The 20,931-nt window shown below is 44.1% G+C and overlaps 1 protein-coding gene across 1 annotated transcript; it reads left to right on the forward strand.

The window, feature by feature from the left end:
* The first annotated feature begins 895 nt into the window (after positions 1–895).
* Positions 896–20,338, forward strand: LOC139919500 (1-phosphatidylinositol 4,5-bisphosphate phosphodiesterase delta-3-A-like). The gene is made up of 15 exons (XM_071909279.2): positions 896–1,115; positions 8,429–8,596; positions 12,248–12,476; positions 13,433–13,562; positions 14,174–14,399; positions 15,045–15,246; positions 15,890–16,034; positions 16,342–16,494; positions 16,627–16,761; positions 16,887–17,040; positions 17,169–17,285; positions 17,570–17,748; positions 17,936–18,071; positions 18,487–18,636; positions 18,731–20,338. Exons 1-15 carry the CDS (start codon positions 1,025–1,027, stop codon positions 18,871–18,873), a joined length of 2,358 nt encoding a protein of 785 aa, XP_071765380.2. The 5' UTR covers positions 896–1,024; the 3' UTR covers positions 18,874–20,338.
* The last annotated feature ends 593 nt before the right edge of the window (positions 20,339–20,931 follow it).

Consider the following 20,931-nt stretch of genomic DNA (forward strand, 5'->3'; position numbering starts at 1 on the left):
TCATATAAGGCACCAACAGTATAAAAACAAATAATTCATATTTTCAGAAAAGTCATCGTTTATGTTTTTCCTCTTAAAAGGCTATATCGTAATATAATAATCAGTTTGATACAACTTACTATGATGCATACCGTGCATTTGTCTTTTATGTCTGAACTCTATTCTACAAATAAAAGGTGGATAAACTGAATTTAGGTGTATTTACCCTCCACTACATCCCTGCATGACTTAGTACATAACTATGTATAACTGTATGTCGGAGCAAAACCATGGGCAGAGTGAAACCTTTGATCAAAGCAGTCATTCTCATTCTCTCATTGTGATAACTGCTAGTGAGTGAAATGACAGTGAAATTAAACTATTCCTTATTTTGCCGGTGTCCCCCTGAAGCCCTTCTGAGGACCCTGCTGGACCCCTGGTTCCTACTTAGGGAATTACTACTCAGGGACAAAATGTTTTCCCCCCTGACAAGATATGACCCTGGGACCCCCACCTCCACCTCAAGGGTGTCAAAGTGTCACTAACCACACCATATACAATATAGACCGAGTTCAGATTTGATCTTGTAGTTTATATCATTATAATGGAGAGCAAAGATGAAGCAAAAACCTATAGAGAAACAATCGGAAGCCATATCTAATGTTGCCCTCCCCCCTCGAAAGTAGTCCCCATTTGCCCCCCCACTAACAGCGCCCCTGCCACTGGTCTAAGGTATTTAGTTTTGTATGTTTGTTGGTGGGAGGGGAGTGGGGGCCGCATAACGAGTGCGCGTCTTTTGGAGTCATATTACGCACGGCGCACAGGCATGGAGAGCTGCACCGGGGAGGGACTTTCACATGTGGAAAGGGGATAAGTGTTGTGCTGCTCTCTCTCTCTCTGCTCGGGGTCTTTCCGGAGCAACACGAATCCTCGCTTGCGGGAAGACACCTGCAGCCTCACAGACGTCATACGTCCCGACTTCACTGGCGATCAGCAAGTATTAAAGCAGGACAGTCATTTCGCCGGCGGCTTCATATAGGCGATCATGTTAGGCAGGGGCAAGACAGCAGCCGCCAGTCCCACTGAGCAGAGGAGGAAAGTGGTTGAGAAGACGCAGGACCCTCTCAGGAGGCTCGGTAAGGAATTTACTGAGAGTGCAAACCTGCAAACTTTTACGCGTAGTTGTGCCTAATGTTTCCACACAGCTCACTGTCGGCAAAACCCTGCGGGGGGGGGAAAAAACACTCCAGGGACTTGTAATGTGTCTGTTGTACTTAGTAGTGAGTTTATAGTGAGCATATCGCATTTTATGGCAGTGTTTATCTCCTATGGTATCACCGTATAGGGACTTATGTATCTGTGCTACTCAATAGTGAGTTTACAGTGACTTTATCCTACTTTATGGTATTTTATCTCTTGTGTTATCACTATAATATTCAAAGGACTTATCATTTTGCTTTGATATTTGAATCCTTTTAAAATATATGTATTATAGGATTACTGTAGCCTAGTTGTTTTTCATAAGCGAAGGACTAAACGTTTTGTTTATTATTATTATTTTTTGTTTGTTTGTTGTTTTTACTTTGTTGTACTTTTACGTTGTTGATCTTTTTGCTGTTATTGGTCATCTGCTTGTAGCCTAGCTGTACCCCAAGTTCAATAATGAGGTAAACCCTAACAAGTGGAATTCATGCGCAGAAGCCTGTTATTATGATAGAGGGTTAAATAGATTGAAGTTTAGCTTAGTATTGTTTAGTTCAAATTGTTGAACGGTTGACTAATGGATTTTGTAGAATAAAAGAGTATGTGACTGATTTCTAATAACTTCCGTTTAATATTAGTAAGTCCATTAAGTGTTTGCTAAAAAACCTTTCCATTATTGCTAGCAGATAGTGACAGGGCAATGGAGTATCAAGCAGAGCTCAAATGGTCAGTGTGTGTGTGTGCGTGTGTGTGTGCGTGTGTGTGTGTGTGTGTGTGTGTGTGTGTGTGTGGGTGCGTGGGTGTAGAAAAGTAATCATGTGTTTATGAAGAGTCAAACTGCTCACTAGCCCACTGGTGTGATTCAGGCTTATCCCAGCAGCACAGCCAGCCCACTCCCTCTCATCATGACTTGTACTAACCCTTCATACAAACCCTCTTAACTCATGGCCACACCTCGCCTAAAATAGAGAAGTGCTGAGGAGGGAGAGAGCACCTGTCAGAATGCCTGAAAAGCCCATGGATGTCTGGAAAACTATGTGTGTGTGTGCGTGTGTGTGTGTGTGTGTGTGTGTGTGTGTGTGTGTGTGTGTGTGTGTGTGTGTCTTCATATTACCTCTATTTGCCAAAATCTTTGATCTCATTCTTGCCATTTGGTCTATCCAATTTGCAAATGGAAAATATGCTTGCAGCCAGTTATGAATTGCGTGCAGCAAGTGACACCTCCACTCACAGTTCTCTTTTCGTTTCCTTTTTCATGTCCTTCAGCAGGTTTACCATACTAAAGTGACACCATAACATGGCTTACTGGGGTTTGGAGCAGATTATTGATTACCTGCTGAGAACTGAATTGGTGACGTAATTCACTGCATCACATTTGAATTACTTTGTAGCCAAAATCAGTGGAACATACTTCAATAGATAATTTGTGGACTGTATTGAAAACTCATTTATTTGAAGACATATCGAACTATGTTTGTGTTCATAATCTCACAATACAAAAATATATTTTCCTTCCCAAACATGTTTCTCAGTAATCAGGTAAACACCTTTTTTTTTTTTTTTTTTTCAAACGTATCTGTAACATGATAACTGATTTCATTCCATTCCTGTAACAGATTCCGAACATTCATTTTCAGGAGAGCTCTACTCTTGATTTTACATTTCTTTTTTACACCATTCTGCCTGCTGTGGGTGCAGGAATCCGGCCCTTGGGTGCCTCTGTGATGGCACTGATATGGCAGCCTATGTTGAACCCTAACACTGTGCCGACACTTGTTTAAGCATTACTGATATGAGTTATGAAATTGTGTCTCTGTGTCTGAAAACGTAATGAAACACTGTCAACGCTAGTGTTAGTATCTCACTGATGCAGAATAACGAAGCCAATTAGGTCAGCTCCCGACCCTTTACCACCATGTGCCATCATAAATCAGTAAGACGGCCTTCAGCCCTCAGTAGCTCTTGATCCTGACTGACATCAAACTGACAAAATATACCACATGGGTTTGTCAGCTACAGGCTGGAATGCAGTAACTTCAGAGGTGCCATAGGACTTTCTTACCTATTCAAAGATTTGTCCAATAGACCAGTTCACTTAGACTTCTGCACCATATACTGTATCTCTTTCCCTACAGCAGAAATAGCTTGGTAGTGTGGCGTATAAGACTGGTGGCAGGGACTGAGATTTGTTAGTTTTGAGATAATCCATGTTTACCAAACGGCAGACATGCGCACAAGGATAAATATATGCGTTGCCATAGACCGCAGGTTCCAGGGGGGATTGTGTATTTGGTTTCAGAGGGAGTCCAAGGTTGTCGCCAGAGTCATGAACCCTGGAGCTCCATGGCGCTGTGGCGGCAGGGCGACTGCACTTCGTTTCTGTGTGAGAACTAGCACCAAGCCTATGGATGCCTGGGATTTACACAAGCAGAATCCATGACTAGATTTTATGGCAATGAGTTGCTCTGACTAACAGTGAGCAAATAATGAGGGTAGCAATTGTGTTGCTAAAAATGAAATCTTATTATTCCTCTTCTCATGCAGATGGATTCTTGCTTCAGTGATGGTAATTATTTTACAACGCAGAGGTTAAAGGTGGGATTGCTGATTAGAACAGGTGTGTGTAGCGTGTAACAATCATTGTTGCAATTTACTGGTTCCTAACCTTTGTTGTCAGATGATGCCTGATTGATGTCTAGTGTTTAAAACTCATGGTCTGTGGTCACATCATGCTTATTAATGAGCATGTGAATAATGTGTCATTCATCAGGAGAGACAGAGAGAAGCTGTTATTGAAAGCTGGTTAATTCAACTGTATGCATTCAGTTCTGCACAGTCCAAAAAACTATTGGCAGCGGTTTTGCATTTGAAAATAACAGCCAGACATCGTTAATGTAATTTCAAATCCTTTCGATCAGATTTTTTTCCCTAGCTCCCCGTTTTCAAATCAGGGGACGTCACTGAGGGTCCTGATGCTCACTCTGTCCCAGGCCCTACTCAGTTCTCTCTCACAATGCAAAGCTTTCCTTGGACCATCTCCCAGTCCGTGTGCCTCGATTTGATTTTTAACGCAGAGATTGAGACGTCAGCGTTTGGTTTTATGATTTGACCCCGTATGTGCTGCGTATGTGGGGACAGCTGTGGGGCAAAAATGAGAACTTTAATTGGTCAGCCACCCGTATCACATCTACAACACCCCAACTTGTCTATCTCTATGCAAGTGTAGAATCAAGCTCTGGTGTCAGTTGTTATGCTGAGGGAAACCTGAACTGTACCCTGTGAGATGTTGGCATGTGGGCTCCAGTGAAGAGGACTCATGCGAGCACAGTCTGTTACCAGCTGCTTGTCACAGTGGTTTGTCTCTGATCTCCGCACCCCCGCTGGTCACGATGTTGTTGATACACCCTTGGAGAAATATGTCTTATGGGATTCATTTGAGTGTTTATTATCTTCTCGCAGTTGATCCAGCAAAAGCCGACTGCACCTTTCTCTTTGCTTTCTACGGCAATGTCTTGTTTCCCCTCGTCACACATTGTGCCGTCAGAGTTATTTCCCAGTTTTTCAGTCAATTTTGTTTGGAACTTTTTTTCTAACTTGTTTGCAACCCTCTAATCTTTCTTCTCTGCTTTGTTTCAACCACCCCACCTTACTGAATGCTTGCTTTTGCAGACTTCAACATGGTTGCTAGCCAGTCGGCATGCGGGGCTTTGACAGTCTGATATAGTGGATGTCAACAAGATTCTCTGCGGCTCGCTGCAGGAGACGATGAAAAGAAAACAGGATTCAGCTCTCGAGCCATTAAGGACCGATCCCACCCCTCCCATTACTCACTTCAGTGCAGCATTCTGACTTACAGAGAGGCTCATAGAGGCACATAGCGTATCTGAGGGTGAATGTGTCGTTGTTTAGGTGAATTCTTGTCGAGCACTCAGGGCCTCTGGAGTGACCCATTTGCAGGCTTGTGTCTAGCAGTCTATATTTGTTTCTGTTGTGGTTTGTTGTATCCACAGCCGGTCGAATGGTGCAGGTAGACGGGCGAGAATGAGGTTGAGGTTAGCGAGGCGATAATAAAAGGTGAAGCGGTGAGCGGAGACAGAGGCAGTCGGGGCTGTTCGGGCAGCTTAGCGTGGTCAATGACCTGCTGTTAATCAGGTCCTTGTGCTCTGCCTGTGGGAATGCCTTGCCTGTGGTTACAGCTTGGTGACTGTGTGCAAAAGCAGGGTTGTTATGGTAGAGGGCTGGTAGGGGGATCTCTTTGTATTTGACCCTGGGATGGAGAGAAATCCATGGCTGCACCCAGTCTGTTTCTGCGCCGGGGGAGGGGCCGAGGGTTTCTCTTGTGCTGTAGCTCTGGGGGCCTTGTGAGGAGCCCTGTCAGCCATTTGGCACTGGCACTATGAAGAATTACACTGAAAGGGCTTTAACTGCTTTAAGGGAAAGAGAAAAAAGCATGCCAACTGTTTTTGAACAAATCTTTGGGGCTGTGCTTGAGATACTCAGGCATAGAGAAAGTTTATTTAGACTTCTCCTTTGAACACTCTTGAAACTGAAAGCACAACTCTGTAGAGCTCCTGTTCATCCCTGCAAACCAACAAAACATTGTGAGCCTGAATCTCCTTTATCAGCACTTCTACAGTGAAGCTGTAGGAACATATTGTTTTTGTCTGAATTAGCATTATTTTTAGCTTATATTGTCAAATATCCCAACCATAGATGGTTAAGTCACACATGTAGAAATCAGGTAACTTGCAGCTTGCAGTTTCCTATAACAAGGAATCTTAACTAAACCATTTAAATCTGATTCCTTAAACGTAGCATAATTGTTATTTAATTTTAGCAATAACCTTTGTGACCCATGTGGTCTGCTATGACATTTTTACATATTGCAGAATGTGAATTTGTATATGCAAAACTTTTAAAACCGCTCTATTTTGTGCCTGAATGTCTGAATGTTGTGGGACAATTAGTAAATCTTAGCCTCACGTGACCGAAACAGAATGTGAGGTCACGTGATCAGGATGTTCTTACCAGGCTAAGTAAATCTGGCAACAGGAACCTAAAATTCATTAAAAAATTACATAAGAGACAGCTTTTTCTTTGATATCTTAAAAAGAGAAGCTATAAACCATACATGTTTTTGCTAACATTTCAATCATGCCTAGAATTTCTAATAAACAATATACCTTCTTACCTCCATCCAAGGAAATAAATCGAGTGAATTACCTTGTGTGCTAATGCAAAAGTCAATTTGACCTTCCATTTGTTTTGTACACTCATGTAGGCTGGTCTTCAGTTTGGGAAAGAGAAGTTGCTAGATGCTAAAATGTCCACTCCACACTATGGGACTGTACTACTTTGGTTCTGTCACATTCGAACCTTTGGAATGAGGCTCATGGAAACTGGTGTGCAAACATTCTCTACATGACCTTTTGGTAGCAACCACTGCAGTCCAGCCTCTTTAGAGACAGACGCTTTAGACCTAATTTAAGATTTGAATCAAAACCAGTTCATCCTGTATGTTCAAAAGGCCTCATCCTTTCAAATCCACACCTCACAAAGGAGGAGGTCGATTATGAAACTCTCCTTGATGTTCTGCTTCTGTGTACAACTCTATGTTCACTAATTCAGACGATTACATACATACTCAGTAGATGCCATTAAGTATTCCTGCTGCTCATTGAGTTGAGCATGGCACTAACAGCGTCAGGGTGAGCATATATGGCATACATATGCTATATTATGCAATCACACACACTTCATACCTGCTGTGAGCTCCATGTTTCACTAATATTCCACATGATGGGACTTCTAACCGTGTCAACTTAAACCTGTTTTGTTCATGCCATTCATCTCTTCATATTTGCCATTCCTATAGAGCCCCATTCACTTGTTGTAGTCACACCCCAAGCCTTTCATTAAGCACAACAAATAATGATGCATGCCCTGATCCACAGCTCAGGCTCTGCTGTTCTTTTTTATAGGGAACAGTGGTTGTGTCAAACTCATTTTTGATTATATTTCCATCAACCAGCCAGGGAGAACTAGTATGAACTGTATGGCCAGACAGGCAGCTTGCAACTTTCCATACTGTAACCTTCATAACAGCCTCCCTCTCTGCTGTCTGTTGGACTGCTGCTGCCCCAAGAGAGGAATGAATCTCAAATTTATCGGTGACTGGTTCACATCTTCAGCATTCAGTTTCTCTCAGCCGTCTTCTGAACTTCTGTTGTTTTGATAGTTCTGAAGTCTAGCTTGACAGAAGATGGAAATAAGAAAAAGAAAAAAACACTTTTGGTAACTTCAGCTCATCTCAATTCTTCCATGTAAACGTTGGGTCGTCTGTGAAATGTCTGTTTTCAAGACAACGGTGAGAATCCATGACAGTTTCACTCAGCACCTTGTCTCTGCGCTGGTCATTCACTCTAAGGTTTGTATATAAAACATCATCTTGCATTTAGGGTACAAGCAGGAAAGTGTTGACTGTATTTGTGAGGCAGGCTTCAGAAATACCGCCAGCCAGGTGTGTTTTCAGAGAAATATTGCTGTTATGTGGGACTTAGTCATTTTAAAAAGCAACGCCCACTGCCAAGCTCTCAGAAGAGAAAAACAACCGTGATGTTTCGGCTAAGTGGCACTCAGATGAGACAGGTGCATCAGTCCCATGACCCCTGATGTCAACCTGACACGGATGGAAAATCACTACAACACTGTAGGGACTGATAGTGTTTCTGTGGTACTCAGTAATGAGTTTATAGAGACCTTAATGCACTGTTACCTCCTATGGTATCACAACAATATTCCTTTAGGGACTTATAGTTTTGTGGTCCAAAAATTATCTTAGGATCACTGCAGTTCTTCTTCATGGAGTGAATTTAGTTTTTTTTGCCTGTCTCTGTTCTGTGATACAGACTTCACAGTCATTGTGAAAGAAAGGCAGGGGGAGAAGACTAACAGACAAAGGATGTCTCATACACATTCCTGATACGACAGTGGGTGAACAGACAGCATGAACTTTCTATGAATTTCCAATGAATCTCATTAGAGCTGACACCCAAGGGAAGTAAATGATGTCACAGGGAATGCACTCGATCCATTTCCCAATAACGACTCAAAAACCCTAACCTAAAGACCAAACCGACTGATCGGTGACACAAGCACACAAAGTCAAACTGAAGTTATTTCTACACTTAAACTTCTCTTTTTGTGTTTGCGTGTGTGTGTGTGTGTGTGTGTGTGTGTGCTCCAGGGGTGCTAGACGATGACGACATCCGCGTGATGATGCAGGGCTCCAGCATGGTGAAGGTTCGCTCGACCAGGTGGCAGAAGAGCCGAAACCTGAGGCTGCTGGAGGACGGGGTCACGGTGTGGTGCGAGTCTACCAAGAGCTCCCGCAAGGCCAAAGCCCAGCAGACCTGTAAGTATCCTGGCTGCAGGGTCAAGGTGAGCGGTGAGGAGAGGACAGAGTGTGTGTGTGTGGGGGGGGGGGAGGGGGGGGGGGGGGGGGGGGGGGGGGGCTGACTACAGCAGGCTTATTATGGGGAGAGAGCATTTAAGGTGAAAAAGAGGAAGACAAGGGACCAAAAGGAAAAGGGAGGAGAGCAGTTTGTTATGAGCAGCGAGGAGGGCGAGGGTGGGAAAGGAGAGCGAACAGTCCTTGTTGAAAACATTGGAAAGTGAGAGTGGTCACGTGATACGAATGGTGAATAGGAAGGGGCCTTCTATGATGAAAGGTTTGCAGCCGCCGGAGAGGAAACTGAAGCAATATCAGATTAGGAAAAAGGGGCTTTGCCTGAATTGAAGCTTATCTGCAGGGGGGTAATGTAGAAACAGACGAACAGGACTTCCAGTAGCACACGCCCCGTTTCGGTCTATTCAGGACTGGGACGTGAGTCAGTGCGCTCATTCAGCCAGCTCATTGTTCTGAGTTGTTTGAGCTTTTTTATCTTGGCTCTATCTCACGCCCTCTCCGCTACTTTTGCCTTATTAAACGGGGTAGCGTGTTTCCTTGGCAAGTGAGGTCTCATTTCAGGTTCTGCAAACTAATTAATGAACATTGGTAATGTATGTAGCAACGCAGTGCAAGAAACACAGGTGTCTTTATCAATGCTGCATTCTTAAAATATATAGGCTTGTGATTAGTGGGTTAGAGTGTATGCTGGCTTATTTTCTGCCTGAGTAAAGGATGGATCAGAAAGGGGAAGCTGGCACACAAGCTCGCTAATGATGGCAATTCCCACGATGCACAGAGAGAGAGAGAGTTCTGGCAGTTATCCTATATTTTTGGGCTCATTTAATTGTGGGAATGTAATTTTCTAATCTTTGGGGTTTTGACCTGTGTTTCTGTCTCGCCCCTTCCTGAACACATACACACACACACACACACACACACACACAAGGTGAACAGTTCGTGGGCCGTAAATTCCTTGGCTTTTGTTTTGTTAGATCAGCTGCTGGAGAACAGATCTGATCAGAGCTGAATTTTTACAGAAACACAGCCCAGGAGACAGTAGACATCCAAATGATAAAGAAGTGTGTGTGTGTGTGTGTGTGTGTGTGCATGTATAACTTTGTAGAAAGACTACGGCTCAACTATATGAGCATACCTCTTCATATAGCCTCAGTGGGAGCTCCAGAGTGTCCAGGCATGCATGGTCAACCTGCTGCTATCTTTGATGAGGTTATTAAGGGAGTCAATTTGAGGGAGTCAGTATGTAGGACACATATCTTATTAGGAATTAGTGCTCACTGACTGCTCTATTACAAGATCTCTGACTTGTACTGGTGGCCTAAATTACATGCTGGAACAGTAAATAACAGAAAGAGAGGGACTTTACACCTCATCAGGATGCTAATAATGTTACTAATGTAAATGCTAAGTAGATGTTTTGTACTAATAGCGTCTTTTCATGAATGTTTTCAATATGCCAACTCGGCCATGCAACACATTAGCTCTTTAAAACTCAGCCACCTGGCAGTACAGAGGTATTTTGGAATACAGTTTTCCCTAGTGCAGTATCACTCCAAGGCAGAATTGCCCCCAACTTTCCCACCTCACCAGCTCCGTAATGTCCTTATTGAGGCGCCAAAGGTATTTAAACGATAGATTAGACTGTATAAAGCATTTGGAAATACGTGGGCATTCACAGTTCATGTTTTTAAGTGAAATCTGGTCTTGAATTTCAGTACATTTCAATGTTTGGATTCCCTCATTCTTCTGAACAACTCCCATCCCCAAGGTGGGAATGAGATCTTACTGCAAAGGGCTAAAGGTGGTGGGGGCAGCTGATATTCACATGATCAGCTTCTCTCTCTCTCTCTCTCTCTCTCTCTCTCTCTCCCTCTCTCCTTCTCTCTCTCTCCCTCTCTCTCTCTCTTTATTTTGCTCTTTGTTGCATGACCTTTACCTCTCCCACCGCGACCATGCTGCTGTCACATTAGCAGTGTCCCTCTCTTCCTGATTACGGAATGCAGTTTATGTCCCCACGCTACCTCTAACCGACCCTCGGCACGCAGTTTGCTCTAGGGGGGATGGGTGCAGCCTTGCAGAGAGTGAGTGGGCAGGTAGTGGTTTGTGGGTCAGTGGGTGGTGAAGGCAGTCTCGATTGTGCTGCAGCCATACCAGAAATAGAGACGGAGTGGCGGTGTTGCAGTGTGTAACACTCGGCCTCGCTCTGTAGCACCATACAGAGATGACAACACACAGGGCCGGGGCAGGGTGAGCACTTTAGCAGACAGCCGCTGATATCGCCACACTGGCAGGCCGCTGAGAACCATGTGTGTGTGTATGTGTGTGTGTGTGTGTGTGTGTGCCCAGGTTGGAGGCTTGGCCTGGTGCCTCTGGTCCTCCAGGTCCAGTGTGATCTGGCACCTGCAGTTTAGTGTTGTGCCTTCAGCTCAGAAGGACTTTGCATAGAATACACCACTTAACACTTTTGCCGTGCCGCCCCACACCATACACAGGCATGCATACAGACACATACAGATACACACACACACACACACACACACACACACACATACATGTTACTCTTGCCATAGCTATGGGACGACCAAGAAGAAGGAATGTATCAGCAATTTTGAAGAGGTGGAAGGCGGGGGCTTTTACAACCCCCAGCAGCAGAATGAGGCTATTGTCAGGACAGACACTGCCTATTGCCCATCTGAGCAAACACTGCACTGCGGGCATCACTCACACAGTGCCTTTCTCTTCAGAGGGCTGATCCCAGGGCAGAAATAGACAAGCTCCTGTACTGGATAAAGTTGTTGTGATAGGACCAGCTAGAGGCAGTCTGTCTTTTCCTCTATACTCTATTTGGACAGGCTAGTGGGGTTGTGTATCCCTGTGTCACCACAGCACTGTATAGAAAAGAGATTAAAAGATCATTTCAAACAGCCCATGAGATGACACCGGTCTGTTACTGTCTGCAGAGAGAGCATCTCCTGGGATTTAAGCGAAGGTCCAGCTTACACTTGAGTGTCAGTTTGTGTGCTGCGGGTGTCGTAAAGTTACAGGCTAAAATTATCCTGTTGAGAAGCATATGGTGGACATTTGCTACACTCAGGCCTGTACAGGTCGTATTTTATAACAGCCATGTTTGTACCAGTCAGCTAGGCAGAATTTATGATTCCTCAGAACACTTGATCCTTGACCTTTAAGTAGTTTGATTCAGCTCCATGTGCATTTAATGCCGCTGTGGTGTCCAGCCAATTTTTTTTTATTATTATTAAACCTTTATTTAGACAGGTAATCTCATTGAGACATGGGGTCTCATTCACAAGAGAGACCTGTGCTTACACAGCAACAAACATTCTGGGTTTGTCCTTATTGTCATTTATACCAAACCTCCTCTCCTCTCCTCTCCCCTCCTCTCCCCTCCCCTCCTCTCCTCTCCTCTCCTCTCCTCTCCTCTCCTCTCCCCTCCTCTCCCCTCCTCTCCTCTCCCCTCCTCTCCTCTCTTCTCCTCTCCCCTCCTCTCCCCTCCTCTCCCCTCCTCTCCTCTCCTCTCCTCTCCTCTCCTCTCCTCCCCTCCCCTCCCCTCCCCTCCCCTCTCCTCTCCTCTCCCAGTCTCAGTGACAGAGGTGGAGTGCGTGCGTGAAGGCTGTCAGTCCGAGGCCCTGAGGCGGCTGTCCGGCTCGTTGCCGGAGAGCCAGTGCTTCACGGTGGTTTTCCGAGGAGCCAGGAAGAGCCTGGACCTGCTGTGCCCCTGCGAGGACGAAGCTCAGCGATGGGTCCGAGGGATCCGTACCTTGAAGGAGCGCGTGGCCGGCATGACCCAGAAGGAGAAACTGGACCAATATCCTCCCCATTGCAATATGCCAGCTTCCACAGAGTAAATATAGTGCAGCTGAGATATGATCGCTATGGTGACTGACTCTGCTCGCAGCCTAACACTGTCACATGTGCCATCCCACATCCACAGCATAGCTAAGGTGTGCAGCAACGGCTAGTGAAAAACACCATCTAAATATAGTCTGTATATCATTGTCAATTATAATCCCTCATAGTCACTGGGCGACATGAGTGTAGATAGCAGACAGCTTGTAACACTAAGATCATCTCTGGTTCCCTGTTTGTCTCTCTCTGATTTTCTGTTGGCACATTTTTAGTTTTGAGAACATATAAATCAGCAGGGCACCGGGGCATGCCCAGACTAGTGCAGCAGATGATTCCTGAGAATAAGGTGTGGTTTTATCTTCAGGTCCCATCAGTTTTAGTGGTGGACTCATAAAGCACAGTCATATTCTTGTTCTTTATGTTTCATACACCGTCAGCGGCCTAGGAGGCTTTTAGCTTTAATGGCTTTATGTGTGTGTGTGTGTTTTCTCTGTTACTCTATTACAGTTTGCACTGCAGTATGTGCAGGTGAAACTGTAAGCACTGGGATAATTAACTAAAATGAGCCTTTTGTTGCTATTGACTCATCTACACTGTAGGCCTATTAGAGTTCACACCATAAGTAGAATATTGACTGTTAGCTCTTGGTGTTTATTGCCCTCCATAATTTTAAATGACATCAACAAAAAGGCCTATTTGGATTCATAGTCGTTATGCTTTTGGCTGTATGTGGCTAAACATTTGGACTTTGATTTGTTTGTAGTTACTTAATATAGATGAGGAGCCATCTTGATATCAAGTAAGACTTTGAATTATTGTGGAATGCATCTGACACACTATTAATCCACAAACTGCCTTAACTGTATGTGTATGGTGTTTAGGTGTAGTCTGGTTTTATTCCTTAACCCCCTACACTTGGATCCGAGGCTACCTGAGACGAGCCGATCAGAACCAGGATGGTAAGATGAGCTACGATGAGGTCAAACGACTGCTGCAGATGATCAACATTGACCTGAGTGAGCAGTATGCCCGCTCTTTATTCAAGGTCAGGGTTACGTGCTTTTTAGTACCTGCAATACATGCTGTAGATGAATGATATCTTTGGTTTATGGTCAGCAGATAAAATTCATGTGAGCTGAATTCTGAGTGGAGGGAGAGAGAGAGTGGAAGCATAGAGATGTGGAGTTAGTGATGTTTTTGATAGTTGGGGTCATATCAGTTTACCCAGACATCCCAGAGTGTAGAGTCTGTGTTCAATTACCAAACCAGTGGCAAGCCAGCCACCCGCCCCCCTCCACCTCTCTACACCCTCCCTCCCTCCCCCACGACAATCATCAGCCAGTTATTTCTTTATTGTGGGAGATTACTGTCTGCTATGTCCCTCAGCTCTCCATTTCACTTTAATTGTTGTTTTCATGCTCCTTCACAATGCAGTCTCCAATACCGCCCCTCCTCAGAGTGTAATATAGGGGTTTTATGTAAGTATGCACGGCTGGTTTGAATTATAGTAGTGCCCTCTCCCCAGAGAATTTGGAGCATTCCCAAAATAAAAGCATGCCACTTAGCCACATGTCCGTCTGTCTCTCTCTCTGTTGAACTGGTTATTTGTTTGTCCAACTTGCATAAATCTGTTTCTCCGTGTCCTCTGTGTCCCAGAAGTGTGACCGGTCGTGCGATGGCCGTCTGGATCACATAGAGATCGAGGAGTTCTGCAGGGAGCTGCTGCGGCGGCCGGAGCTGGACGCCGTGTTCAGACACTACTCCAGTAACGGCTGCGTGCTCTCCACCGCCGAGCTGCGGGACTTCCTGGGAGACCAGGGGGAGGACGCCTCGCTGCTTCATGCCCAGAGCCTCATACTCACCTATGAGCTCAATGACTGGGGTAGGTCCTACAAGCACTCACTTAATGCTTAAAGGGATAATCCGCAACATTTTCATATAAATAAATATCCATTTTACAAAATAGTGATTCAACCTATCCTATAGCCAGCTCATGAAAGCTTTTACATTTGCTGTTCTAAACACTGAAGTGATGCGTTTACGTTTCCAGCACCAGCAGCAGCGGTTTGTTTGGAATAAATAGAGGAAGAACTGGGTAGTTAGCATGAGCAGCTATAGCCACCATGGCTGAACAGACAAAGAAAAGAGTGCTGCCTACAGAAACTCAAACTGCAACAGAAAATTCAATGAAAAAGACATCACAGTACTGGACACACTGTTTGATTGACAGGTGATCTGTGGGAAGTGCAGGGCAGAAACACAACAGCGATGAGCGTTTAGCAACAAAGATAAACATGTATTACCACTTTAAGTATGAGATAGTTCCTGGACTGTGATTATCTTAATCCCTGTGAGAGAAGGAGGGTGTGATCTGGGTCTTGTCTTGTCTTGTCCTGCACCTACACCAGTCCTATTTTACCTACCACTGAAACCACTTCATTAAACTCTAGATACTGTCACCGGTTTGGCTGATAAACCCACTAAAAAGTTAAGTGATTTGACGAATATGCTTCGCTACTCATCGCAGCTCAGAAGAACCAGTTCATGACCCAGAACGGTTTCACCATGTACATGCTGTCTCGGGAGAACGATGTGGTTAACCCTGACCATGGCAGAGTCTACCAGGACATGAGCCGCCCCCTGTCCCACTACTACATCTCCTCCTCACACAACACCTACCTTACCAAGGACCAAGTCACCAGCGCCAGCAGCACCGAGCCATACATCAGGTATTCAGACAGACACCCTGTAGCCTTTTTACACAACCAAAAGTGTGCATCAAACAGCACATATCAACGTGTGTAAACAATAGGGATGGGACAATATATTGAAATTCAACATATTGCAATACAAAAATGAGACAATACGAATCGTGGAGCTGAAAAATGAATTGCAATATTAGCTACATTTTATTCTGCTGTAGTAATCACAAATGAGACGGCTTGCTCATCACAATTTCACAAGCTCTCCATCAAAATTATATTATTTGCACTATTTGAATCTTATTTGCAAGATTTGTGGCTGAGAATTAAACATAATTCGGCACAGCCAGAGTTGGTTGTCATTGAACTTTTATTTATTACATCGCATCGTGGTTGTATCGAATCGTGAACCCCGTATCGCGTATCGAATCGTATCGTGAGATAAACATATCGTCCCATTCCTAGTAAACATACTCAAAAGCAACAACACTCACCACGATAGTGAGGCCAGATTTGATGACAACAGATTAAGGCTGGTATATGACCAAACATTCAGTCTAACTCCAAAACCCCATTTAGATTCCCTGAACTAAGCTTAATCCTGTCTGGAAGCCTACCCACTGTGATCATCCTGCGGTGTAAGATTAAGTGTGCCGCCTGTCACCGACAGGGCTCTGAATCAGGGGTGTCGCTGTGTGGAGCTGGACTGCTGGGACGGAGATAAAGGAGAGCCTGTCATCTACCACGGGCACACTCTCACCTCCAAGGTCCCCTTCAAGGAGGTCATTGTAACCATCGCCCAGTACGCCTTCAAGGTGAGAGAAACCTGAGTCGTCACCTCTTCAGTTTTGACACTATGCAGGCTGTTCTTCCCTCCTACAAATGAAACAACTCAGTGGTACAAGTCAGTAAGCAAATCCAGATTCTTGACTTCTTGCCTCCGCAGACTTGCGACTGAGGCCCTTGTGGTTACAGTTGCATTCTTGGCTCCGAGGCAGCGCTGCGGTATCTTGGCTTTGACATAGTATAGCATTACAGTGTTAGGTTCTGTGTTGATACAATGTGGTCTAATTGCACTTTAATGGTTTGGTGTAACAGTTTCCTATATGGTTCTCCCTGCAGGCTTCCCCATACCCTTTAATCCTGTCGTTGGAGAACCACTGTTCTGTGGAGCAGCAGGCTGTCATGGCCAAACACCTCCGCACCATCCTGGGCAGCAAGCTGCTCATCAAGCCCCTCAGCGACCAGACACTGAAGGATCTGCCTTCTCCTGAGGTAGCACACACACACACACACACACACACACACACACACACACCACCTGGTCCCTTTGTCTAGGACTTCTGACCTCTGTGTAGGTGTAAATGCCACCAGGCTAGTAATTTGTTCCTGTGGCTCTCCTTGCAGGAGCTGAGGGGGTGTATTCTGGTGAAAGGGAAGAAGGAGATTCCTCACCTGGCTCAGCTGGGGAAGACCAGCAGCTACACCAGCTTCTCTTCTAGCTCTGAGGACGATTTAGCACCCAAGAAGGATCCTGGGAAGGTCAGCTCAGGAAGATCTGTCGTTGTACCTTTGCAATCTGAGAGCTGTTAAAGAAGTTAGTGCAATATATTTGAATAAATATGTTTATATCATCGGCTCTTTTTCATGTTATTTGCCCTTCCTAGGTGGTCTGTACTAAACTGAGTCCCGAGCTGTCGGAGCTGGTGGTGTACTGCAGGAGCGTTCCCTTCCGTGGGTTTGAAAACACATCCGCAAAACCACCGAATGAGATGTCCTCCTTCTCTGAGAGCGATGCCCTCAAACTCATCAAAGACTCAGGTAAAGCAGCGGAAAAAACTGCATCCTGACATTATAGAGAGAAAGTCACAACATACTGTCACATTGCTTTATATAGAAAATATGATTGTCCTCTGGTGTATTTCTAGCATTTGTTTTCATTTATGCAGGAAAGCTGTTTGTGAGACACAACAGCAGGCAGCTGAGCCGGATCTACCCCTCCGGCCAGCGCCTCCAATCATCCAACTATGATCCCCAGGAAATGTGGAACGGTGGCTGCCAGATGGGTTAGTACTCCAGACCAGAAGGTTGCTGGGATGCTGTTCTGATGGCAGCTAATTTAGTCAATTCATTTGAAAAACACTATGTGCTCAGTAAGTGCCGAAAGAAGAAGGCTTATCGTACAGAGGATACACTTTCCTTAAATTGCTGCTATGTTATGCCAATGCACACTGATGGGACTGGTTTTTACCGATTTATTTAATTCACTGATGCTGAAATGTTTTGTGTTGGTGTGTGTGATTGTGTCTGTTGCTGTGTCACCGTCTCCCCTCTCCTGTGTGCCGGACAGTGGCCCTGAACTTCCAGACACCCGGGGAGCAGATGGACCTGAACCAGGGTCGCTTCCTCCCCAATGGTCGCTGTGGATACATCCTCAAACCCAGCTTCCTGTGCAGCCTGTCGTCCAACTTTAACCCAGAGAACACAGGAGGAGGCCCGGGTCACACCCCCACCCAGCTGACTATACGGGTGAGTGGTGACTTACTGACGAACTTTTGATTGACTCATAGATGACGCTCATAGCTTGATGCAACTTTTGAAAGCATATTACTGTTTCACACGGAACACACTATTCATCTTTTAGGGGATATTTTCAATCATGTTCATGTGAGAATTTGATATGCAAACAGACTGATTGCAGACATTTTGCTTCCAGATAATATCCGCACAGCAGCTGCCGAAAATCAACACAGACAAGGCCAGCTCCATCGTGGACCCACAAGTGTGGGTGGAAATTCATGGGGTGTCCATTGATAATTCAAGAGACAAAACCCACCGCATTGACAACAACGGTAATTTTGCCATTTCATTCCTCACACTGAGCCATGAAGCATCAACCTTAAAGCTTGTATTAGCTGTATTTGATATACGGATGTTTCAACTAGGAAGCCAGTACCCTCATTTTTCATACGTACTCAGTTATGATTAACTATTGCTGTAATGTAGGAATTCATTTCAAATGCATTATGAATCTTATAAGGTCTGTTTATGTGTGCATCATCACCTTATCTTGTTATGCTGGGATGGCAAAAGATACAATGAGGCTTTAAAGTAAGAAAATAACAATCTTTTTGATACTCGATTCTGTGCGGCGCTGATCTTTGAGATATTTGTGTAAGAGCCTTTTCTGTCCAAACGCCATTACTAGTTTGTTTGGAAGGTACAGTAGTAGATGATGTTTTTACAGCTCTCTTGCGCCCTCTGCAGGTTTTAATCCACGGTGGGACTGCAGTCTGAGCTTCCAGCTGCAGGTCCCTGAACTGGCCCTGGTGCGCTTTGTGGTGGAGGATCACGACCACACGGCCAAGAACGACTTTGTGGGCCAGTTCACCTTACCGTTCACAAGCCTACGCACAGGTGCTCAGAAACTCCTACTCTAGATATTATGTGACGAGTCATCGTCGCTGTACGTTGTTTGTAATGTGTGTATTGTGCTCCTCTTCCTCCTCAGGCTATCGTCACGTTCACTTACTGAAGGCAGACGGCTCCAGCCTGTCCCCCGCCACGCTCTTTATCCATGTGAAAGTGTCCCGCAGAGGAGTTCCCATCAAAACCGTTTCAGAGCGTATGGCCTTGGCCAAAGGCAAGGCATGAGACGCATCTGAGCCGTCTGGAAAACTACATTTCTGACAAGGAGCTTTGAAAAGGAGCTCCGAATGTGAAGAGAGAGACTGCCTGCCGCTGCCTGCCAGTCTGCCAGTCCCAGCCTCAAGTGTCCAATTTACACCAAGACAAAAAAAGAAAGATGCTGTTTATCAGTCACAGATGAAGAAGAGCCATGGCTGTTAGCAGATAAATTGCCTGGGGCTGGATAAGAAATTCATGATAGATTGTGGGAGTATCTAGTCTTTTCTTGTCACTGCTGATTGCTCTTACCCTCCATGGAAACGGGACACTGGAGATTAGCTGTTATGGATTGTGAAACGCTGATATGGGCCCCGTCCCCAAAATTGTTTTTAATGTTTTTATCTTTCATGTGTAGGAGGTTATCCCACATCTGTGGGACAGAGAATGAAGACATGTTCTTTCATCTTTTTTTTTTTGAAAAATATTTAACATTTTTATACTTCAGTATTGGGTTTTAACTAATAGAATAATATTAGTATTACAAAAATAGCTCTTACTTGACTTAAGCTGTCTCAGAAGTGTTATGGTTAGGAAGCCAATCATGACTATGGTTGTGTTGGTTTACAGCCAAGATATAAAATGAAAAATATTATTGTTGCTACAAATTAATATGTTTCAGTACTAAATGTGTTGTAATATGTTTCAGTATTTGCCACAGTTTCTACACATGATGGTGGATCAAATGATCAAAGTGTTTATGCAGTTAGTCTAACTTGATACTCTAGATACTCTAACCTTGGCACTTTGGAAATTTCCACATATACAGTATATGAAAAAAAAAAACTTGAAATAGTTCAACTAATCAATGTTTGATATAAATGTTATAAACTGTTAGGTTGCTGATAGCTGTTTTCTTATCCAATTTCATTTCAAATTCTGAAAAAATGATATATACAGTATATATATATATCTATATATAGATATATATATATACAGTATGTCGGTGTTCTTCGCCTTGGCATCATTTCACACATGCTAATGTGAGCTATTCATAAGTCATGTTTGGCTATTTGCAACTAGGCTACTTACCTTATTCCTACTGAAAAAACTGTATTATTTCTTTTTAGTTGCCAATCTTGTACCAATCTTACATCAGAACTAGGACAAGGTGGTTGAACATTTGACTGAGGTCATCTAATCCAGCCACCAGTTAGGATACAGTGAGTCATTTCAAACCCTTATAAGGAGATTCCCAGACGATAAAAGGGTATATTTCACAGTAATGAAAAGATACTACACAGTGTTAGCTAGATTACTGTAATTATATTGGATCAGGATGGGTTTCCAGAAGTCATGAATGACCCCAGTGGAGGACTGAAGTCATTACCCTTGCAGTGTTAATGCTTATTCTGTGTGAATGGCATTCAGTATTATGTGTCAACCGATGTAAAATGTAAGAGAAACTACTGTTTTCATAAAAGCACTAATAACACATTGCTGTCCCTGTGCACTTTTTTGCCTTTGTTATGAAATGCTTGTTCTTTGCTATGAGAGAGAGAGATAAATAGATAGATAGATAGATCATGTTATATAGATTTTGTTTGCATTTAACAATTTATTTCCTCTTTACCCTCTTAACAGTTAAACTCATTACAAGCTGATAAGCTGCAGGAGAGCCAGAAGGCCAGTGAACTGCTCTCTGTAGGACAAGTCCCTGCCAAAACAATGGAGGGGGCAGCTTGGATTATTTTTACGTCTCCTCTTGAACTCATTATCCTATAAATGACTCTAGGTTGTAGCCTACATTATGCATATCCACCTCAGGTTCCCGTGCTTCATGTCAAACACTTCACTGTTTTATTTTCCCTCGAGGCGAAATGGCGAGATCACATGGCTCTAGAGCGAGCGAGAGAGAGAGAAAGAGAGAGTAAATTAATAAATCCCAAACTTTAAAATTCAAAATAAACCACCACAGCCAGATTATGAGCATGTGTTTATCTGAACTTTTCTGTTCTTGCAAAAGCCTAGCTGTCTGCCAAAATAGCTCCATAATGAAAACAGTGAAGACATTTTCATCACAGCTCT

Source organism: Centroberyx gerrardi, chromosome 7, assembly GCF_048128805.1.
Source record: "Centroberyx gerrardi isolate f3 chromosome 7, fCenGer3.hap1.cur.20231027, whole genome shotgun sequence".
NCBI lineage: Eukaryota > Metazoa > Chordata > Actinopteri > Beryciformes > Berycidae > Centroberyx > Centroberyx gerrardi.